The sequence below is a fragment of the Hippocampus bargibanti genome, linkage group LG03, assembly GCF_051943395.1.
Source record: "Hippocampus bargibanti isolate YZ-2025 linkage group LG03, ASM5194339v1, whole genome shotgun sequence".
Classification (NCBI taxonomy): Eukaryota; Metazoa; Chordata; class Actinopteri; order Syngnathiformes; family Syngnathidae; genus Hippocampus; species Hippocampus bargibanti.
The window spans coordinates 24,889,577-24,913,854 of NC_142736.1; the positions used below are offsets into that span (position 1 = coordinate 24,889,577).

A 24,278-nucleotide genomic window follows, 5' to 3' on the forward strand; every position below is an offset into this window, starting at 1 on the left:
TTATGTTTAACACTATTTGTATTTACAATAAATCAGTCATTTCAGGATATAATACAAAAATAATCCCTTTGAAGGAACTAAATGCTGTGTTTGCCACCTTATCGGTTTGCACAAATTTATATTCGGCCGGCACCAAGCCGCCTAAAATAAATGTTAGCAACATCGCCCTCGGTGGCCGATATCGGTAACTGCGACAACATCAGCAAGGTGTCACTGACTCAGATCATAGCTGTCACCTTTTCTTCAACCTTGCCAGCGAGAGGTAACGTCGCCGTTGGATTACCTGCCCATCGACGATGCGAAACCAATGCTCCTTCAGAACCTAACGAAAAGTAAGGTTATTTAAAGCATACGAATGTCCAATGACATAATTAAATGGCTCAAATGTTTTGTGTAGTACAGATGTGAACGGCGAGCTAACGTTAGCTACCCGTGCGGTTCAACTCTCCACTCCGACTCAAATTGGTAACCATTAATGAAAAATGATATACAACCTCCTGTCTTGACTTAGACAGTAAAGTGGTGTGGTTAGTTCGTCCTCCGCGCCATGTGAATTTTGGATCAGATAACGTTACGATCATGCTAATTATCGTAACTGTAGACCACAATACCCGTGACCCGCATCATAGTGTTGTTTAAAGTCACACATTCACCAACTAGCCAATGTTAAAGCAATCACGTGGATGTTTAGACGTAATCTCGCACGTTTGTCGCCGAACCGAACTATGTGCTTGCTTGCACCACATAAAGGCGTGTCGTGTCACAGGGAATCTGTGCCACTGAACTATAAACCATGTACAGGTCCAGGCTAATCATACATACCCGAGGGACATTTCGGACACCATAACGTTAATTGATTGTGAACATACTATTGGTGTGATAATGTTCTGCTCTTGTGGTTTGTCATGTAGCCTGTCCATATACTGCACTGTAGAATTAGGCATTTCTCTTGGGTGGCTTTAGTTTTTTCTGTCCTGCCAGTTCTTTCCATTCCTCATGTCTTTCATTATTTATGACCCCCTGTAGAGAGGATGGGTGGTTGGATGGACAGGCAGCTCTGTGGGGGAGAGACACTTTGGGATGCTGATGATTTAAGAAACAATGGCAAGTAATACACCAATGAGATTCGGCATGGGTTTTTTACTGGTGAAATCTCAATGTACGAATAACATGTTGATTGTATCTTATGTCCTTTCAACACAGGATATCGTCTTCTTGTATCTCTGTGTCCTCTGCATCTCTTGTCCCCTCACCCCATTCATAAATTTCCTCTTTGTTCTTCCTCTTCCCTCCCACCTGCGTGCCCCATTTCCGACATCTTTCAACTGATATCCAATGTCCATCCTCTGCACGTCCTATCCAATCTGCTGCCTGTAGCTTTGCTTCAAAACCGAAAAACCCTTAAAGGACAACCGACGCCTTCGGACAAGTTGTGTCCATAATTTGTAAAATAACTTCAAATGACTTCTACTGAGCATATTTTACAAAGATTCCACCGCATATAGCTATATTTTACATTTTAAGACTCGCGCTGAATATTCAGGAAGTCTTGTTTTTGAGTTGATGACGATCCCCACGTGACGCCACGTTTGGAACGCCCCTGACCGAGAAAGCCACACACAATGCATTTTGCTGTACTTTGGTCTGAAAACTTCGTGTTGATGGCGAAATTAGAAGGAAAACACATAAATAACGCGATGGTGAATCGTTGTGTGTTGCACCAAGACAACTATTTGATATTCGCTGACACAAATTCCCAGTAGACAAATCAGCCCATTTCCAACGGAGCTCGGGTGCCATCTTCTGCATTTTCTGGGTGCTACATTGCTGTCATTGACGGCTCGAATTGATATGGGAGGACTCCTTTAATCAATTGCAAACATTTATGCTTTCCTCTTCAGAACTATTTGAATCATATTCATAACTGGATGAGTCACAAGAAAGCATCTTCTCCGAATCTGAAGCCATTGTTTTGATTCTCGAGCAAGGCAAGACGTCTTGGCGTGACGTCACGAACAAGGGGGCACCTTCTGAAATGGAAACTTTCTCAGAAGTAGTTTTGGGAGACTAAGTCATTTTTATTGGTGTTTTACATTTGACTAAAAATATCAGCCTGCGTGTTTTGGGTATTTTAGATGCTATAAAACTTTTTTTTCTGATGTCAGTTAGGAAACAAAAAAATGATGTCGGTTGTCCTTTAAGTCTACTATTGCCTCTGATGAGCTCATTCATGATCCTGTATGTCCTTGTCACTCATCCCCCAACAAAGAATCTCATCAACTTCAACTCTGTCAACATGAACCTGTCTCGTCCTGTGTTTTGATCATTGCTGCGGTCTCCGATATTTAACATAAACCAGTGCATCTAAACTTTTGTCACCCTGAGCTTTTCTGAATGCGTCCAAGTTGCAACTGAAAAAATGCAATCGTGAACCCCTACCATGGGATTTTATTCTTCACAAGAACCTCCATTTGGTTTAAAGAGCAAGCAGCAAGTTTCACATTCTCGGTCAAGAGTTCTACTCCTACCGTTGCTTTTGTAAAAAGTGTATTAAATATAGCAGTTCAGTTTGTTGAAAGGTTTTTATATAGGCTTAGCACTCATTTATACCCTTTCATGCAAACAAAAATATACACTAATCATCCCTTTGCCCAGTTGGACCATTTATGTACTTTGTCCAAGGATAAGCAAAACTCATTTGTACTTTTGAGTTCAATTGTCAGCCCTACAGGGTGTTGACAATCCAAAGGCCAGTCGCCTACGTGAAGACATTGATTTATTTTTTTATTTGCAAAAATGATGATGCTCTGCTGTCTGAGAATTACTGTCAGTCACATACAGCAGGTTAAAGTAAATAAGGCTTTGAAGGTGTCGGACGTTTCGCTTCTTATCCAAGAAACTTCATCAGCAAACTGAAACTGGTAGTTTAGGCCCTATATATATATATATATATATATATATATATATATATATATATATATATATATCCCTAGTGTCCAGACATGGCGGTGCCGGACTCTGCTGTGATAGGTCCCTGCTCTCAGGTTGGGGGGAGCAGAGGACTACTCCCTGCAGCTCCACTGATTGTTCCTATTGTGCTGACTAACGACTGGCCTGATTGCCCCACTTCGACCGGTATCACCTCATCAGTATTACTAATCCTATGTTGCCTAAGAAGGCTATTGTATGAACCATCCAGATTGAACCTCACCCCACCAAACCGGTTTAATGAAGGATTTTCATAAAACAACTAAATAAAGAAGCGAAACGTCCGACACCTTCAAAGAAGTACAGATGACGGCTGAAGAAACCTTTTCATTGATGGACCACTCCTGTACGACTGAGAGCTTACACAGACAATACAGTGTTGTGTAATGTGATGTCATGTTCTATCAAAAAGTGCAATTCATGGCATTGACTGATCTACAGGATGAATTGTTTGTTCCGCTTTAACTTTTTCTTGCAAATGCTACATTACATTGCACATAACACTTTGTTTCCCTTTTTTTAGTTTCATTATACAGGGTTTGACTTGTATACATGATTCTGCATAGTTCCGAATGTTCCGATGATTTGTTGTCGAACTTCCAGGTAATACAAATATGCAGTACAAACAGAGAGGTTTGCAAATTCTTGTTCTACAAGTTGTGACACTGGTGTTTGCAATGAGTTTTAGATTATATCTTTGGGACACTTACGATGTGCTCATAGGGTTGTAGTTCGGGGCCAGAATGATTTGTTTGGCACCTCAGGAATGACGTTAGACCTGTTTTTTTCTTCCCCTTTTACCCCTATCGCGCTGACTCACTGATGAGTCAGATGAGCAGATTATTAGTTAACTTGTGTCATCTGTTTTTTCCCTTTCACAGCGGCATTTCTTCATTTCTCTCTTGTGACTGGGTGGAGGGTTTGCTTAGTTGGCGAGAGCAAGCTGAAAGGTCAAAAACTGTGAAGGTGGAGCCTGATGGATTATGGTGGTAAGCGTGATAAATGTAATCTCAAAGCCTCAAGGAAACGTGTCCAATGTTTGCGTGCCCCAAATATTAACGTTGAATTTCATGTTTATATTAAATGTATTTATTGTGCATTGTTTTTGAATCAATTCACCAGTAGCTCCAAATAGTTACTAAGTTTGCATACTCAAAAAGTCACCTACTTAGATATGTGGTAAAATTTATGAGCTCATTGTGAAATTATTGAATGTCTCTTTCATTATGTTAATATTTTTGCCCATTGACTCTAGGTCAATTGGACAATGAGGGCAACAAGGACAAAGTAATGTCACAAGTTGTGGTTGGTGAGGACGACTGTTGTGATAACAAACCCAACCCGGAACCTCGTACTGCCCAACCTCAAAACCTCAATGAGACCAACCCAGCCACCCATGTTGAACAGACGTCAGCTTTACAAAACCATTTGAAAGCTGGACTCCCCTTGAAAGCACCTCTCTGCAACAATGGGGAGAACAAGTTGGACGAGTTGGAAAGACACCAAAGCCCAAGCAATGAACAGGATACTGATGAGTTGATGAAGGATGAAGAGGAGGAATCGGAGGCATCAAGTTGCCAAATTCACTGCCAGTTTCCAGATACACCCATGAGCGATTCCTCCTATTCAGAAACAGGTACACAAAGCAGGTGACATGACACAGACAAAAAGTGAATACCTTTTTTAAAGTAAATATGATAGAATTATAGACAACGGTTAATTCTGACTACACTGCTTAATATTGAGTTACATACTAGAATGGTCACTAACCAAACACAAAACAGCCATTAACTCATTCATTGCCATTCACAAATTTAGTCTGGAATTGAAAATATGACGTATAGAGCGCCATTCCCGAATTTGTTCGGGTTTAGTTTTTTTCTTGTTTGGGTGCCGATAAAGCCCTGGTCATGGCCTCTGGCAATGGTTTTTTACTTCCACAAGGGGGCAGCATATCCTTATTTATCCATGCTAGCGCTTTGTTCCAGCTTCAGCTGTTGTTAAAGCGCTATATAAACCAATAAGTATGTATTGCATTGTATTTTGGACAGCCACTCTCATATAAATTCATATAACGCCAGACCCATAAAATTTAGGAATTAACTCATTTTTTCAGATGAAAGAAGAGAGTCTAAGGTTTCTTACACTGCATTGAATGTTTATGCTGTCCTAAAACGTAATATTCTGTGGGTCTAGGAATTCGAGTGAGAATGACTACAACCCTGGCACTGGACTGGACACATTTTTGCACGTCTGACAGTGAATGAGTTAACAATACATACAATGAATATTGATTTATATAGCGCTTTAACAACCGCTGAAGCTGTAACAAAGCGCTTAACATGGACAACTATCATATACATGAAATAAAGCCGTCATAAAGATAGTAGAAAGCACCAGGGAGTAAAACTAAAATTAATGCTCACATTCACATTGACAAATATGGTTTCATTACAGTCTGGGGTTATATTGTTGTAATTACAACAATGACACAATTTAAATGAATACAATGTCTGAAACACTTTTCATTGATTCATTCATTCATTTTGCTTCATTTTACTTGCCATTGTGCTGCTCCTTCTGAAGTGAGTTCAATTCGCCATACTTGAGAGGAATAAAATAGAGATGTACTGTAAATAAACAAATGGAGAACACTTTTCACAACTGTCTCAGAAAGCTCAAAATTTACGTAAATATACATACAACTCTATGCGTCCTTTGTCCGAAACCTGCGACGTATAAAAATAAAACGCGCTTACACTTTATGTGATGTCCTCTTCCTCTATAGGAAGTCTGCAGGGGAATCCATTCAGTCCTGGGACAAGTCCAGAGCCTACATCTCCTGCCCTCCAGGAAACATCATGTCTGGGTCAAAGTGAAGTTGAGTTTGGTGGGTTTGCTTCCAGCACACCAGGACATGCCTTCGTCACAGAGCTCGTGCTGTCTACTCATCTATCTTTAACCTCAGACACAAACCTGACTTCCACTGATGGGCCTGAACATATCTCAGCAACAACTGCCACAAATGTGCACGCCGCTTCAGAACCTCTTCCTACTTCCTCTCCCTCCATTGAAGGGCTCACATGCCCGAGTCTATCTGACCTTCACTTAGGGACGACATCCGTCATAAATCCCATGACTTCCGACCCATATAATAGTCAAGCAGCGCAGCCATTTGCTGCCTCGACACGGCATACGACGACTGGTTCACAATCCACTTCTCAAATGACACCTATCCACACAGATCCGTATACTTCCTCGTCAGTGCCTACCATAAGGCCCATCTCAACTCTGATGGATTCGCTGGAGCAGTTGGCCAAGAGAGGAGATCATACTTGCCTTCCACAAGAACTTCACCAGGTCACCATTTTTTAATTTGTATTTAATCACTAAATGTCCCCTATTTTTTTACACTTAAAAATACACATTATTTACTTATATGTATGTTGACATTTTAAAACAGCCACACAACACTGTACTTTATTCACAACACATATACCCAGTTATCATTACTCTGAAATAGCCGAGAGTTTGCTATCAGCTAGGCAAGATTCGGGAATTGAAAATATGACGTAGCGCGTCATTCCCGAATGTGTTTTTTCATGCTTGGGTGCCAATAAACCGCTGGCTATGACCTCTGGCAATGGGTTTTCCTTTCCACAAGGAGGCAGCATTTCTCTTTTTTCCATGTTAGCGCTTTGTTCCAGCTTCAACTGTTGTTAAAGCGCAATATAAACCAATATGTATGTACAGTATTGCATTGTTTTTTGGAGAGCCACCATCATTTCAAGCTCATATAACTCCAGACCCATATAATTTAGGAATTAACTCTTTTTTTCTGATGAAAGAAGAGAGTCTAACGCTGCATTGAATATTTATGTAGTCCTAAAACTCAATAGTCTGTGGGTCCTGGAATTCATGTGACAATGACAAAAACCCTGACACTGGAGTGGATACATTTTTGCACGTCTGGTAGTGAATGAGTGAATGAAATACAAGTTATTCATTCATTCGTTCGTTCGTTCATTCATTTGTTCATTCATTCATTCACCCTTGTTTTGTGTTGCATTTTGGTCACCCTGTTAACATGAAGTGTCTTACAATGTCAAAAATCAACATAAACATCCATGTTTTTTTCACGGGGCAGTGACAATGTACATTACATATATGCTTCTAAGTCAGCAGGTACAGCCATTAGCTTAAAGGACAACCGACGTCACTTTTTTGTTTTTTAACTGACATCAGAAAAACGTTTGATAGCATCTAAAATACCCAAAACACGCAGTATAATATTTTTAGTCAAATGCAAAACACCAATAAAAATGACTTAAAGTGTCCAAAATCTGAAAAAAATTGAGCTGCGAATTGGGCATTTTCAGAAAGTCCCGCCCCCAGTTCGTGATGTTACACCAAGACGTCTTGCATTGCTTGTGAATCAAAACAATGGCTTCAGATTCGGAGAATATGCTTTCTTGTTACACATCCAGTTATGAACGATTCAAATAGTTCTGAAGAGGAAAGCATACATGTTTGCAATTGATTAAAGAATTATATGTGCCATTTTGAGGCAACATTGGGGGGAAATCTCTACTCCTAAAAAAAAAGAGGCACAAAATGGCGACGTCTAGTGGCCACCTCCGCTTCCACAGGCTGATAAATTCCTTATATGGAGCTAGGATGCCCCTCTTCTGGCGACTTTTGGGTGCAACACGGTTCTCAGACGGTAGGACTGCTACAATGTGTCTTTTTACGGTCAGGGGGCTGTCCTTTCGTGACGTCACGTACGGACTCGTCACCAACTGAAAAACAAGACTTCCTGAATATTCAGAGCGAGTCTTAAAACGTAAAATATATCTATATGCGGCAGAATCTTATTAAAATACGCTCAGTAGAAGTCATTTGAAGCCATTTTACAAATTATGGACACAACTTGTCCTTTAATGAAGTGTCACACACTGTCAGACCCACACGGCGATACTCTGCAGAAACTAGTTTAATAGGCATAAAAAGAGATATTTTAAGGTCACAGCGGTTATTTTGGACTGTGTATCATTATTTTATTTAACATGCAGATTTGATAGTGTTCTTTTCCCCTGCTAATAGATCCTTCGAAATCGGTACTGCTCCTTTAAGTTGAAATGTGAGAGCTGTTTGTCTCATCTCTTGCTCTAGCTCACACTTGAGACACATGCACACTTGTTCAGTAATCAGCGGAGCTACATAAAAGTGACACTGACACTGGCTGGCAAGAGGTAGAGTTTCTATTGGGGCGTCGCCTTATTGTCCTGAAGTTCTTCCTCTTTCTTTCCTTTTACTTGCATTTAGGCTGAATCTAATTTCATCACCGTAGTGATTCTTCTCTCTGAAATGATCACGCATGACATGATTTGACGGTTGTTATCTCTCCTTGCAGATTGCTGAGTCCTTTGTCCATCATGAAGATTGTATCCTTATCATTGCATGTGTTAATGCGCTTAGTTTATTTTTATTTTTTTGGGTGGTATGCAGATTTTTTTACTACTTTGTACACTGCAAGTCCTAATATTTATAATCTCTTTTTGACTATAAATTGTGTGCACACCTAACTGAAATTCATTTGTCCATAATAAAAAAAAAATGGATATAAGACAGCAGAAAGCATCTGACAAAACTACTGGTCTTGATGTCTTCCTCTCTTTAGTCAAACAAATACTCAAGCAAAGTGTTCTTGTAGTCCTAATCAGTGAATCGCAATATACTGTAATCCGCCAAAATATGAGAGTTATTCATTGGTAGAGCGATATCAAAAAAAAACAGAAGGGAATATTATTTGAGGGGAGTAAAAAAAAGCTTTTTAAGTAAAATACAAGGCAGAGCTTGCCCTACATGGCATCTCTGCATGCATAGAAGGCTGTTTGGTGAGAGAGGGTTATTGAGCCGAGTCAAAGAAGTATTGTATTATGGTTGCTTGCACATATACATAAATAAACATGAGCGCTACTTCATCCTCCACCCGTTTTACTTTGTCCTCCTGTTTTCTCCCTGCCATGACAGAAGTTGTGACAAAGAAGACAGGACGATGAATACAGCCTATATATGTTGTATCTCTAGAGCCATTACGTATTTTCTTTAACTTGTGCTTTTCAGACCAGTTGGCTTTACAGTGCATTCAATTGGAGAGGCTTTATCACCAGCGAGTGTTGGACAACCTGAATGCTCTGCAGAAACAATGGGGTAATTTACAATAACGCGTGCTATTTTATTGATTTATTTTCATTTTGTTTTATTTATTTATTTTCCTGAATGTTTATAATTAGATAGGACTAGTTGTGTTAAAAAACTTTAGTTGAATACTGAAAAACTTGTCTCAAAACTCAGTTGTACTATTTGGCATTCCACTCTGCATGATTCCGACTTGATCTTGGTTTTACTCCCTGGTGCTTTGTACTATCTTTGTCACTGCTTTATTTCCTGTATAGGATAGCTGTCCATGTGAAGCGCTTTGTTACAGCTTCAGCTGTTTTTAAAGTGCTATATAAATCAATATGTATTGTATTGTGTTGTATTGTACTTAACAATATAGAAACCACCTCCATATTCATGCTGCATTTTTTTAAAATCAATTTGTTGCCAAAGAAGTGAACTGACTTTGCGCTAGGGGGCTCAGATAGATAGAGAGAGAGCAAGATTGCCTACTTCCTGAGTCCATCTGTCCTGAAACCTGGTCAGTTTACTTACGTCACTTTGAGCCCATCTTACTGTGCAATTACAACCCAGTTCAGTGAGCTGATCGAAAGTCAAATAGTCTAGATATCGGACCAAGTTTGAAGTGTCACCAGTATATTCATTGTCATCATTTTTATCCTCACAGAAAGTCGATGTACAAGAAGTTCGCCTAGCCTAGAAGCCCGACATCTGGACACCCTCACAGACATCTGCCAGACACACACTCGGTCAGTCTGTGTCTTCGTGTGTACAGTATACTGTCAAGCAGGGTGATAAATGTACTATTTTCCGCCGTATAAGGCGCACCCAAAAGCCTTGATTTTCTAGAAAAGATGACCCTGCGCCTTATACGCAGGTGCACTTTATATGTGAAGTAATATTGAGCCACAACAGGTCTCACAACTACTGTCAGCAACCACTGACTCCATTTACCCCTGTAGATGAAGTATTGCGTAACCCCAGCCTCTACTGTAGCGCCTTATAATGTGCTATGCCTTGTGTTTTATATATTTGTGTATTTGGAAAACATTTTTTTTCATTCCTTGAAGGTGCACCTTATATATGGACAAAGTTTTTAAAAATACACCATTCATTGGGGGTGTGCCTTATACTGCGGTGTGCCTTGTACACCGGAAAATAGGGTATTTCAAGTCACAAAGTTCCAGAAAACTTAATAAAGAAATTACAAAATACAGAGGACTGAATATCCAAAGATAAATACAGAAAGTGGGAAGACTGATTTCGCATAAAGGCAGAGTTGATCTCTATGCCAGGGTGAGTACAGATGCTCCCCAACTTGCGAACAATATACGTTCCGAACGGTTGTCCATAAGTGGAATTTGTTTGCTCGTTGCTTACGTGCTATATTTTGTATGGAATGTATGTTCAAGGCTTATATAAGTATGTTAAAGATTTATATAAGGATGTTTATGGCTTGTATAAGTAACCTGTATTGGTTTGTACTGAAAACTAAACATTTAATAAAATATATGCTCTTTAAAGATATGTACATGTACAGTGGAGATAATTCTACATATGTTCTGACAAAATTGTTCATATGTACTGTTTTTCGTAACTCGAATGTTCGGAAGTAGGGGAGTGTATTGCAATGATGATTCAATGATACGACTGCAGCTTGTTCTCTTTCAGGCATTTTAGTTGTCGTGCTGCTATGCTTTCACCTCATTTGACTCGGTCACACGCTAATAGCCTGGGAAATATGCTCGGGCTAATATTAGATTGGCAGAATAGTCAAGCATCACCTAATTTACACGTCTTAATTTACTCAACGAAGATTACTCACATCGTGTCATTTTGTCTTGTCATAGACCAAACGCATCGGATGCAACGGTAAGACATTTTTTTTTTTAATCTGTGTGTGTTGAAAAAGGTCTCCCTTTTGATTGGTGATTTTTTTTTTCTCAAAATGTGTTTATATGTTTACAGTCAGGCTCTCCGAGCTTCTTGAATCCCCTGCTTGAACAAGGAGATGCATTACCTCCATCAGGTGAGTGAGTGAAGGAGAGAAAGTTGTCACACCCGTAGAAAATGTTCCATCATTTTCACAGATGTTTGTTGCTAAAACAAGGTTCTCCAATATCTCAACGCACACAAACAGCTTTTAACTGATCTCATTTGGAATAGCGCTCACAATTTTCGTTCATCAACTTCAGTACTCATGGTTGTCCTGTTCAATGTCTGTTGCACAGCACATTACTTGTTTCTTGACGTATTGGCTATGACCAATGTGTGTGCAATGGCTCTCATCAATAAGCCCCTCCCCTTTTTTCCTCATCTTATAAATGTTTTTTCCTATAGAAAGCTCTCTGACTTTCTTGCTTGCACAAGAAACTGAAAGTCAAAAGAAAGTACTATCTAATGTTTAAGCAATTAATCTGAAGAGTAATACAGAAGCAACTAGAAAAAAAATCCCCAATTTACGAACGAGATACGTTCCGAATGGTCGTTCGTAATGTGAATTTGTTTGTAAGTTCCTTCAGTGCTATATTTGTATTGAATGTACGTATGGCTTATATAAGTGTGTCTAAGGCTTGTATCAGTAACCTGTATTGGTTTATACTGAAAAATAAACATTTAATAAAATATATACTATATATATATATGTACAATTGGAGACAATACTACATGTGTTACTACAAAAATGTTCATAGGTACTGTTGTTCCTAACGTTTGTAAGTAGGGGAGTGTCTGTATCTTGATAATACGTCAAAATCAACGTAACGTTGCCCTTCTATTACTTGTGGAGGGGAGCGTTTCCATCCCATCAACAGAAAAGTAAAACCTTTTTATCAAGAATGAATCTACCACTTGTTTTCCTTCCTTTCCATCATTAGTAGTAAAACATTTATATTTTTTTATAACGCCCTACTTTGTGGCTTCTTTTCTTCAGCCCGTCACGTCGAAGAGAAGACGGAGAATAGAGCCGAAGACTCCTCCTGTCCACAGACCGTCAATCCACTCACACATTCCATTCATTTGTTACATCCACCCGATGACCCCGACAAAAAGGACAGGGAATGCCCCGAATTCAATTTAGAAGGGATGGCTGGAACTGAGCGGGCTGAGGACGCCAGTCACAGAGAGCAAGGGGTGTGTCCGGAACGCACCACTCCAGCCGTGAGAGATGTGTTAAACCCCCCAGAAGCTGGACAAATGGATCAGACCAAACCCGCAGAGCAGCAGGGAGGAGATTTCGGGTCAACACCGGAAAAGGAGGTGAATAAGAAAGACGAGCGGAGCAATGTAGGAGAGGAAGCAGAGCCACTGATGATGGAAGATGAGGCTGAAGAAGAAGAGGGTGAGGGCGGGATGAAAGCACTCGGTGGGTTAGATGCAGAGGTGGAACATCTGCACCAGGAAGCTCGTCTGACAGAAAAAGAGATCAAGGTACAAGACTGATTTTGTTTAAGCGCTTTTGCTTTACAGTCAAGTTTTTTATATATATATATATATAAGGTTAATTTAGATAATTTCGATATACAGTGAGACCTCAACTTACGAACTTAATTGGTTCCCAGACAGTGTGTATCTCAAAAAAAAAATCCCATAGGAAACCATTAAAATGGGAATAATCCGTTCCCTGGTTTCCATAAAATATACTTTTCAACTAAATAAGCCTAAAAAACTACACACAACATACATCGATGAGAAGGTTTCTTCAGCCGTCATCTGTACAATTTTGAAGGTTTCGGACGTTTCGCCTCCTATCCAAGAGGCTGTTCGCTGACGAAGCCTCTTGGATAGGAGGCGAAACGTCCGAAACCTTCAAAATTGTACAGATGACGGCTGAAGAAACCTTCTCATCGATGGACCACTCCTGTACGACTGAGAGCTTACACAGATGTACATACAACATACCTTATTCTATGTATAATAAATGTGCTATTGTATTGTAATGAAAGAAATACACTGCATTGTATCATAAAGTCACTTTATTTACATTTGTGATGGTCATTTATGGCTGATGGAATGGCGTTGGAGGTCAAAGGGAATTGCTGTTTGGAAAGAGAGGCGCATTACATGAGGACTGTAATTAAAGAAATAAACTGTGCTGTAAAATAAAGTTTTATTTACCTTTTTGATGGTCGTTGATGGCTTATGGAAGGAGAGTCACCTTCCATATGGACTGTTGGTAACTTAACCTCTGGTGCTGTTCGGTCGTGTGCTTCCGCCGAAGATCACTCCGCCAGCCGTGGTGGGTGTGTATTATGAAAATAGTGCTTATTATAAGGTTTAATTTTCATAAATTTGACATTTGTAAGACGAAAAGTTTGTAAGATAAGGTGTTTGTAAGTTGAGGTCTCACTGTATATATACTGTGACTGGAAGATAAAACATCTTTGAGTTCTATTTATGATATACTGTACGTAATATAGGGAAAGAGATGCCCATTTCACGGTAAGATCAGAGCATTGTCATCAAGTGGTTAGTATAGTTTTGCTTTTTGGAATATTGCTGTGCCGATGACCATTTTATGTTTGGGAGCCTTTTACTGAGCGAGTTGCTTGTTCTGCTTGTTATGTAAAGGGACATAAGTCTTCTTGTGCCGGTCCCATGCCCGGATAAATACAGAGGGTTGTGTCAGGAAGGGCATCCGACGTAAAAGCTTGGCCAAAACAAACTTGCGGATCAAACCTTTGAAGGCGGAGGACACTGTATTCGCTCTGGCGAACCCTTGAAGGGAAAAGCCGAAAGGAAAAGAAGATTTTACAGTCAAGTTGTATATTTCTTTTGGGGATAGATTTGGTCTGACATGTTGAACTTTTCAAGTGCCTCTTTGTTGCGCTTGTTGAGAAAGGAAATATTGTCCCAAAACTATCAGAGCAAAACTACTCGGCTTGGAACATCTGTTGCTCTTTCCTGAATATAGATTTAGCTGTGTTCTGTCTTGGTTTGCAGGGCGGAGATCAAAGCAGCCTACAGAACGATGAGTATGATGATGATGATGATGCCCATCTTCCTCAAGATGCTCTTCTAAAACATCTCGAGGAAGAGGAGGAGCAGGACGAATACGAGGCAGAGCGGGCTGATTTCTTCCCCGAAGCTGTCACACTGGACGACATGGCTAAACTCATCACTGTCGAGGAGGTCTGTACCCTTTCACGCTTAAAGGACAACCGACGCCTCCGGACAAGTTGTGTCCATAATTTGTAAAATCATTTCAAATGACTTCTACTGAGCATATTCCACCGCATATCGCTATATTTTACGTTTTAAGACTTGCGCTGAATATTCAGGAAGTCTTGTTTTCGACTTGGTGACGATTCCTGACGTGACGTCAGGTCTGGAACGCCCCTGATTGAGAAAGCGACACACAATGCATTTTGGGTACTTTGTTTGGTCTGAAAACTTCGTGTTGAAATTAGAAGGAAAACGTGAATACTATTTGATACTAGTTAACACAAATAATGTGATTTGTTAAATGTTTAAATGCAAAAACACACATCTGAAAGCAGCACAACAGGGGAAAAGCAATGAGAGGAACCTGAAAGACAATTTGGAATTATTTAATAAGAATTCAAAGGTCCCGCCCCCTTGTTCGTGACATCACGCCAGGACGTCTTGCCTTGTTCGAGAATCAAAACAATGGCTTCAGATTCGGAGAAGATGCTTTCTTGTGACTCATCCAGTTCTGAATATGATTCAAATAGTTCAGAAGAGGAAAGCATAAATTTTTGCAATCGATTAAAGAAGTACTTCCGGATCAATTCGAGCCGTCGGGACGCCAAAACTCTGTTGTAAATGGGCTGATTTCTCTGCTGGGAATTTGTGTCAACTAGTATGAAATAGTAGTCTTGGTGCAACACACAACGATTCACCATTGCGTTATTGATGTGTTTTCCTTCTAATTTCGCCATCAACACGATGTTTTCAGACCAAACAAAGTACCCAAAATGCATTGTGTGTCGCTTTCTCGGTCAGTGGCGTTCCTGACGTGACATCACGTCAGGAATCGTCACCAAGTCAAAAACAAGACTTCCGGAATATTCAGCTCGAGTCTTAAAATGTAAAATCTCGCAATATGCGGTGGAATCTTTGTAAAATACGCTCAGTAGAAGTCATTTGAAGTGATTTTACAAATTATGGACGCAACTTGTCCGGAGGCGTCGGTTGTCCTTTAAAAACAAAGGCAACAGAGATAGGCATCCATTAGTGCTAACTCACCATTTATTGATTGTTTGGAGCATGGACTGCCGACTGCGGGGTAATAAATGATTTGGAGGGAAGATGGAGGATGTCGTTCAAAGTTGTACTTTGACTACTGCTTACTAACACCTTGTGTTGTGTCAAAAGCCAATGGAGATAGTTTTCATCATATTCTGTTCTTCATAATGTCCTTTCGCAGATGTCTCCCGTCTCTGGCCTCATTTCCATCTTGAAGAAGAATTTGCCTTCCGACAATTTTAGTTTGTCTGCAAGTCCGGAGTCCAGGTCAAACAAACTCATGACCAAAAGAAAGGTCCGCTTCAAAGTAGCAGATGATGGTTTTGATAGTGGTGAGTTTCTGATTTCTTTGCATATTTTCTCATTTACCTAAAATGGACGGATCATCAGTCTAACTAGCTGAGTTTCGTCCATATTTTGCCCAGAGAAAGCTCAGGATAGACGCAGCTATGGTACAGAAAATGGATGCGTGGCCGGAAGGCCCAACTTGCCTCCTACCTTTTTTTTAAATAATGAATTTTGAACTCCGTTTTCACAGATGTCCGTGGCAGAGACTCCTGCCTACTTCTCTTTCTGCTTTGTCTGGTTACTGTGGTGATCAGCATGGGCGGCACAACCCTTTACTGTGCTCTGGGTGATGTGGACTCCTCTGTATGCCAGGACTTTTCCAGAAATGTGGACTTTTACTGTGGACAGGTGCAACGCGCCGTCACTCAGATTCATCAGTGGTTAGGGCCGAGTTCGACGTAGCGGCTCGTTAAAAAAAAAAAAAAAAAAGGGGGGACGGACAACAATCTACTTCGTACACACTACTTCTACAGTGTCATCCAGGAAATGAGACAAGTCAGGACCCTGAGAGTTATGAAATCTACCAAGACTGGATCCATACTTGTTCCGGGCTTCGCTCAAGATCACAGAAATAACAGCTGACACCGCAGTCGGGTGTTTTAAGGAGAAAAAAAAGTTGTAAACAGGAGGGCTCCAATGTGCTCTACACACATGCTGCACAAATAACGGCCTCGCGGGCATTTTGCAAAACGTTGCAACCTCCGGGGTTGCTTTTATTAACTCGTATTTGTTGTTGTTGTTGTTGTTGTCAAATCACAAATGAAAAAAAATGTGCATTGCTTCATTCTTAATCATGTCTTAACAAGCTGAATGAATGTTTTCACTCATATGTCAGGCATTTACACAATCAAGTTTTCTTTTAAAGTGAAATTGAGCTGTTGCTGGACCACAGACAATTTACAACAAATAACATTGTTCTTAAGCTATGCATTTTTATAACCACATGGCAGCGTGTTCCGTTTGTAATTTTACAAATTGTTCTAAAGCTTGTTTTAACACGACTGGTACGCTTTGTTATGTTGTACTATTGCAATATTATCCTCATCCTAGAGACCTCTTGCAACTAATATTTTTTAATCAGTTACGCACTTACGTAGCATTGTGTTTGCCCACTTGGGCCTTTGCATCTCAGGATTTGCGGGGAGCATCCTCATTTCGGGAGGTTAGGTTTCCCCAATTTTGAGTTTCTTTACCCTTTTTGGGCGTAGAGCTTTTTCTTCATGATTTAATTTTGGATTATTAAAGCCTTTCTGCCTCCAGTAGCTATACATGTCCTGTTGCATGTTGTGTTGGATGCCCACAAAAGGTCTGACAATATAAAATACTGCCAAGTTAGAGTTTTTGCACATCAAAGGAGCTTCCATGCAGTGTCTTATGCATTATGAATTGTCATAGATCACAGGTGTCAAAGTCAAGGCCCGGGGGCCAAATCTGGCCCGCCACATGATTTTATTCGGCCCGCGAAAGCAAATCAAGCATGTCCAGCTCCACGATGCTTGGTCAAATCAACTAAAATGTTAATTTGTCATATCTAAACCACAATAACAGTCATTATTCTTGACTTCTGATTTAAAAACTAGTCATCAATTTGTTGCGCGCTCTGTCTGTAATATGTGGAGGGGATGAATCATTCTAATGACTTCCCAAATTCATAACAGCATTCCATGCGGAAACCGTAACTACAATGAGTTTGACACCCTTGTCTTAGATTAAAGCAGTATTATAAAAAGTTCACATCTTGATGTAAAGCATTGTAGACTCCTTCGTTTTTATTTGCACGAGTTGTCTTGCTGGCTCAGATGACTCCGAAATTTTGGGTTAATTTGTTTCTTAATTTATGACTGAACGGATGCAAACATTTTGATTTTTGTCATTTTCCTCACTTATTGTTGCACATTAGCGCTTTTAATCTGTCATTTTGGCATTAATCATCGGGCTACTTTATTTAGTCTTGTAATCATTGCTTTTTAGCAGCATGTTTATTTTATTTTTTACTTTTCTACCAGGCGGGTTAGTCCCATTGTCACATTAGATAATCATGTTTTGTCTTCTTATGAGCGTAAATGCGCAAAATGCATCATTAAGTTATACATCACACTCATGAGCTGACGACAGGCATGTTCACTTTGGTCTAAAAATGTGTGCTTGTATCATGTTAAAAGAAAAAGATTCAATTTGTTGAGAATTAATGTTAAAAAAAAATACACAGAAAAAATTATATAGCATTAAATCTGTTTGCCTGCAGTTTTTAATGTATAACTCGATCTCTACTTTTCTATTTTGTATTTTCTTTAAATGAAGTCTGAACAAAGCATTTTTTCGAATAAAACAAATCTGTTTATGTCTAACTTAAAGTCTGGGGTTTAAACATGGATGTAATGGTTTTTTTTTTTCCTACTCATGTATTTGTCTACAGGGATTAACGAGAGGAACTGTTTGTCATGCCCAGTCAAATTTTATTGTAAAATTGACACACTAAAAGACAAGCAAACATCCGATATTTAAACATGCGATAAATTCCCGAAGCTATTTCAACACAGACACAGCATATGAGACATGAAATCATTCAACAATATTCATACGCATACATTATGAATGAATGGCAAGCCTCTATTCTTGCTGTGAGTGGAACTCTGTGCTCCCGGGCATGCCATTGGTATAATTTGGCACTATAGTGACGTTTTACAACACTACTGCACATTTGTACTGTAAAACCCATAAAGAGACAATCGCTTAAACATCTGTGACGTCGTGGTTAGCGTTTAATATACATCATTAATTAATGTGACCATCTGTGTAAGCTCTCAGTCGTACAGGAGTGGTCCATCGATGAAAAAGTTTCTTCAGCCGTCATCTGTACTTCTTTGAAGGTGTCGGGACGTTTCGCAAGTCATCTGAAAAGCTTCATCAGCGAATTAAAGTTGTGCTGTGTGTATCCCGACTGTCCAAAGGTGGCAGTACTTTGCTTTGATAGGTCCCTGCTCTAAGGTTGGGGGGAGCAGTGGACTACTCCCTGAAGCTAATCTGATTACAGTAAAGTCTCGTTATATCGATATTCAAAGGAGTCCGAAAAAATATCGATATAACCGGGACCATCGATATATCCGACCCTGTTTGCATGTAATTTTCTCCGTGCGTGCATAGAAATAGTATCGATATAACTGGGACTATCGATATATCCGATATCGATATAACGAGACTTTACTGTATTTCTTTTGTTGATTGTCTGATTATGTTCTATGACAGGCACTGATTGCTCCATTGGCCCTGGTATAACCTCAGCAGCATGACTAAGCCCACGTGGTAACGATCTCAGAAGTCTGTTGTAAGCACGATCCAAATTAATGTAACCATTCAACTGAATCACTATTCATTTATTCAAGTTAGTTTTGACTATAGATTGCAACAGTGTTGTCAAAAAAATGATTTATTGGCAACTTTATATACCAAGAGTGGTGTTTGAGTCCATTATGTTTTTATTAATACACAAGGATAATTTTCTTCTTTCATTTCACACTGCAACACTTAATCCAAATTAAAGGACAACCGACACCATTTTTTGTTGTTCCTAACTGACATCAGAAAAACGTTTTATAGCATCTAAAATACCCAAAACACGCAGGCTGATATTTTTAGTCAAATGCAAATAACCAATATAAAATGACTTAAAGTGTCCCAAAACTACTTCAAAATGACCTCAGAAATGGCGAGTTTCAGAAGGTCCCGCCCCCTTGTTCGTGATGTCACGCCAGGACGTCTTGCCTTGCTCTAGAATCAAAACAATGGCTTCAGATTCAGAGAAGATGCTTTCTTGTTACTCATACAGTTATGAATATGATTCAAATAGTTCTGAAGAGGAAAGCATAAATGTTTGCAATCGATTAAAGAAGTCCTTTTGTATCAATTTGAGCCGTCAGGACTCCAATGTAGCGTCCCAGAAAATGCACAATATGGCGCCAAAGCTCCATTGGAAATGGGCTGATTTGTCTGCTGGGAATTAGCATCAAATAGTAGTCTTCGTGCAACACACGTTGTCGCGTTGTTTATGTGTTTTCCTTCTAATTACGCCATCAACACAATGTTTTCAGACCAAACAAAGTACCCAAAATGCATTGTGTGTCGCTTTCTCGGTCAGGACCGTTCCTGACGTGACGTCACGTCAGGAATCGTCACCAACTCGAAACCAAGACTTCCTGAATATTCAGCGCGAGTCTTAAAACGCAAAATATAGCTACATGCGGTGGAATCTTTGTAAAATGCGCTCTGTAGAAGTCATTTGAAGCCATTTTACAAATTATGGACACAACTTGTCCGGAGGCGTCGGTTGTCCTTTAAAGATCAATTCCAAAGTCAAGTAGTAATTTCTATTCTTCTAAATGCGTACCCACTAATTTGATGGTTCGTCTTGTAACTCAGTAGGTGCTGCAGTGGCCGGTCTGGACATAACAAGGATGGCCTGAGGAGAAAAGAAGAAACATTACTGCTTGACAACTCCATTTAAAGTTTTGGCATAGTTTCGGCATACCTGGCTGTGAGTGGAACGCAGAGCTGCTGTGGCCAGCGATGACATGACGATGAAAATAATCAAACCAACAAAAACGTAGAACATGAAGACCATCAACAATATCTGATTGACCACCTGAAAATAGATACTCGGTTCTCATTTTGTTTTCAAAAGTCTTTTATACATGCATTGAGAATTGAATATAGTGTTAGTAGCATGTATGCACATCTTTTATCCAGATTCAAAATGGCATTTTTGCCTAACATTAGGTTAGAAAGTGCATGCTACTATGTTGCCCAATCCAGCATTTTATATGCCTGTTCCTGCTGTGTTTCCTGTTAGACTCCATATTACAAGTACAGTGAGACCTCAACTTACAATAACCTTATCTTACAAACGTCAAATTTATTAAAATTAAACCTTATAATAAGCACTATTTTCATAATACACACCCACCACGGCTGGCGGAGTGATCTTCGGCGAAAGCACACGACCGAACAGCACCAGAGGTTAAGTTACCAACAGTCCTTATGGAAGGTGACTCTCCTTCCATAAGCCATCAACGACCATCAAAAAGGTCAATAAAACTTTATTTTACAGCACAGTTTATTTCTTTAATTACAGTCCTCATGTAATGCGCCTCTCTTTCCAAACAGCAATTCCCTTTGACCTCCAACGCCATTCCATCAAGCCATAAATGACCAGCACAAATGTAAATAAAGTGACTTTATGATACAATACAGTGTATTTCTTTCATTACAATACAATAGCACATTTATTATACATAGAATAAGGTATGTTGTGTGTAGTTTTAAGGCTTATTTAGTTGAAAAGTATATTTTATGGAAACCCGGGAACGGATTATTCCCATTTTCATGGTTTGCTATGGGAATTTTTTTTTAGATACACACTTTTCGCCGTACAACCTCTGTCTGGGAACCAATTAAGTTCGTAAGTTGAGGTCTTACTGTACTGGTACATTGCAGTACATGCAGCGATACAACTAAAACCCAAACCTCGTACTGTACAAGATAAATAATATTTACATCAGTCTTGGCCTCCAAAATTCTTTCCTCGTTATTGTATGTCATGTTGTCGACTTCAACGATCTCATCGGGTATGTAATAATCAAAATGTTCAATTTCGGGAATGACGATGAAGGCAGTCCACACTGACACAAATATGGCCACTATGCTTAAAGCCAAGGATACAGTCACCTAAAGGTGGAAAAATATTAAAAAAAAAATAAAGATTCCACATAGTACTTGAAATGCATCTTTGAAATATTGCAAATTATGCTTACGGTTTGTTTGGTTGGGTTGTGCTCCGTTATAATATATAGAATCCCACATATTATGAACTGCAAGAGGAAAAAAAACAGGTTTATGAACGCACTTGCCTTGTTCTTCATGCAAACAGTACAATCAACCACTTTATGTGGACTCACCGGTGCTCCAGCCACGTACGCTGGTGGGATGGTTTTAAATGCATGGGGATAATGACTATGTTCTGTCGTAGCAATGGTGGTAATGACGAACGATACTCCCAAGATAAGCACGGCAATCTGGAATATTGTAGTTAAGAGTCAAACAGGAACAACAACAAAAAGAGTCACAAACAAAAATGGAAGCCATAATAGTTTATTAATTCTTGTCTGTAAGCGGTATAAATGTGGCCTGCCTCACCCCAATAAGTTGCGGGTGAGCAATGATGAAACGATGTAGAGGTTTAGCTCCTCCCACCGTGGTGTCTTGGGGAACATCATTGTTTCCACGATTTTGGCTTAGAGATAAGAGCTCCACAGACATGTTCTGAAACAAACATGAACATTGCGTTGGATTAGCCTTTATTACTCTCGCAGTGGAGAAATTTAAATTTCAAAGCAGCAAAGTGATCAGAGTAAGAGGAAAGGAAAGGAAGAAGTAGAGAAACAAATTACAGGAGCTGCTGGAAAGGCAGCCACTCTCACGGCACCATCTTGAAATCAAAAACAACAACAAAAAAGCTAAATAACAAATAAAGTGACACAACACAAAATGATTTCAATCTTAAGCACTTTCTGCACCCTCTTTGTTGTATGAAGCAGTTCTAGATGAAAGAGGAGAGGATCGAAGCATCTTTTTCACCAGTGGATTATGGACATCATGGTGAAATGTGCTACAAGCTAATGGTTGAAAGCAAACACCAAGCTGTAGGATCCATTGATGAAAAAAATTCTCTCACGTATGTCCCACGTAAATCTGCTTCTATTCCAAGCTGCAACAGTTCCACACACGCATCAAGTCAGGTAGTAGAAAGGAAAGGAGTTAATATAGTCACACGGGTGAAATCAGGAATGCCAATGAATCGTTTGCGGTAAATTGGACTTGACTGGATGGATGGAATATTGTGGTAAATTGGGGGAGGGGAGTATTTATGTGTCTGTGTTTGTGTTATTATATATTATTATTGTATATAATGTATATTGTATATTGTGTTATTGTATATAATGTATCTTAGCACATATTGCATCACTACCATTCTATTAGTTCACTTTCAACCATAAATAAATAATGTAGGTCACTTTTGATTTAAAGTTGCACATGAATCACTTCAGAGTAAATTATAAACGGGCAGCAGTTAAAAAAGGTTGGGCACAGCCAAGGTTAAATTGAACCCTTCATTGGATGGTGTCCTAAACTAAGCCCATACTTTTAAACCTGCTTTGTCAAAAGTAGCCCAAATTGGGTGAAAGAGCCCAACCAGAACTGGATGCAAAAGAGATTGAGTCAATCCTGGGTTGGTCATATTAAAAACATTGTTTTGAGGATTTGACCAAGCATATTGGGTCAAGAATTGGATTTCATGAAGAATAAAAACAGCCCTTACTAATGACTTAAAGGTACCCAGAAATGGTACCGGCATCGCTAAAACTATCACTAATTTTGATTACAGTTTGTTTTCTGGTGAAAAGGCTGCTTGTGTACTTTCTGATGCAACTGATATGTTTTTGGGTGGGTCATCATCCATGACTATTGGTTGGTGAATGCACAATAATAGTCGTATAAAAAACGACAAATGCGTAAAATGGGATAAATAAGCGCATGGGGATTCTTTCTAGTTTTGTTCAGGAGGGCTGAAAGACTTAATTTCTGAAGCCTTAGTTATACATCGCCTGCATAACTGCACAACTATGTCAACATCTAGGAAGTATTCACACATGTTTTTCATGAAAACACATTCAACTCCAAGCTTTGTCATGAGTTGTCAAGATGAACCAAACAACAAGACAGACATTTTTTTTACTTACTCAACTTTTAAAATTCTGTGATCTTCTAATATCATTTACTCCTCGTGGAAAAGACCGCCGGCCCTTCCCCAAAAAAGAGACAAAGAAAAATACATAAAAACAAATAAAATAAATAAATGTGGTGGTAAAAAAATGTCATTCCTCCTCATTCACTCCACTTAGGGGCAGTGTGTGTTAGTGTGTTTAAGGAAAGACTGGTCAAATAACAAGGACGGGAAATTGACTCAACTATTCCGGTTTACTGCATAAAAGCGTGACTCGTGTTGTTTTGGAGCTGGTGGGGTGCATTCGGTCGCACGGGGGGGAGACAAATTATCGACGTCGACGACAAAACAAAAAGTCTATCACAAAGTGTGTCACTCAGGTTAAGCATCTTAAATTAAATTGTATCTTCTATCATATTTTCACTGTTGTAGTACTAAGACAATTTAAAGATAACTCGAAGTCATTTGAGGCGAGAGGCCAGAGAATTGGCCGCCAATCGTAGCGTGCAAGCCATCATTGACAAACAAATTCTTCGTACTCACAGGGTCGATCTCAATGTTTTGAACGCGACCAGCAAGTTGGTTTCATGCCGCTTGATTGTCGAGCTTCTTTCTCGGTTGTCTTGAATGTGCTTCCAGACTGGTTTAAATCGAGTAGCTACTCGAGTATCCTTTGCAAAAATCTTTATCGACGGTTCATCGTGGATCACATCACATTGAGTTCAATGTTGGACCCGCCCCGCTGAAATATGATTGGGGGATTGATAGCAGAACC

The 24,278-nt window shown here is 39.6% G+C and overlaps 2 protein-coding genes across 8 annotated transcripts; one reads left to right on the plus strand and one right to left on the minus strand.

Annotated features, from left to right (window-relative positions):
* The first annotated feature begins 172 nt into the window (after nt 1-172).
* On the plus strand, nt 173-18,074 carry cnsta (consortin, connexin sorting protein a). Of its 3 annotated transcripts, XM_088992766.1 has the most exons (15): nt 181-332; nt 1,027-1,104; nt 3,870-3,977; nt 4,244-4,624; nt 5,777-5,878; nt 6,233-6,348; nt 8,402-8,432; nt 9,115-9,201; nt 9,839-9,920; nt 11,022-11,043; nt 11,140-11,200; nt 12,104-12,600; nt 14,113-14,301; nt 15,560-15,710; nt 15,917-18,074. In XM_088992766.1, the coding sequence occupies exons 3-15, from the start codon at nt 3,965-3,967 to the stop codon at nt 16,126-16,128; spliced, it is 1,944 nt and encodes a 647-aa protein (XP_088848892.1). In that variant the 5' UTR covers nt 181-332; nt 1,027-1,104; nt 3,870-3,964; the 3' UTR covers nt 16,129-18,074. The 3 variants fall into 3 exon arrangements, with proteins under 3 accessions (XP_088848891.1, XP_088848890.1, XP_088848892.1); XM_088992764.1 differs by having other exon boundaries at nt 180-332; nt 5,777-6,348; XM_088992765.1 differs by lacking the exon at nt 1,027-1,104 and having other exon boundaries at nt 173-332; nt 5,777-6,348.
* Nucleotides 4,592-24,255, minus strand: LOC148900805 (uncharacterized). Of its 5 annotated transcripts, none has more exons than XM_088992775.1 (8): nt 24,047-24,254; nt 21,916-22,041; nt 21,678-21,794; nt 21,534-21,590; nt 21,277-21,447; nt 20,252-20,365; nt 20,111-20,182; nt 4,592-4,610 (listed from the first exon to the last, which is right to left on the minus strand). In XM_088992775.1, the coding sequence occupies exons 2-7, from the start codon at nt 22,036-22,038 to the stop codon at nt 20,114-20,116; spliced, it is 651 nt and encodes a 216-aa protein (XP_088848901.1). In that variant the 5' UTR covers nt 22,039-22,041; nt 24,047-24,254; the 3' UTR covers nt 4,592-4,610; nt 20,111-20,113. The 5 variants fall into 5 exon arrangements, with proteins under 5 accessions (XP_088848901.1, XP_088848900.1, XP_088848899.1 ...); XM_088992774.1 differs by lacking the exon at nt 4,592-4,610 and adding an exon at nt 18,165-18,628; XM_088992773.1 differs by lacking the exon at nt 4,592-4,610 and adding an exon at nt 23,520-23,582 and having other exon boundaries at nt 19,080-20,182; nt 24,047-24,255.
* Between the last annotated feature and the right edge of the window lie 23 nt (nt 24,256-24,278).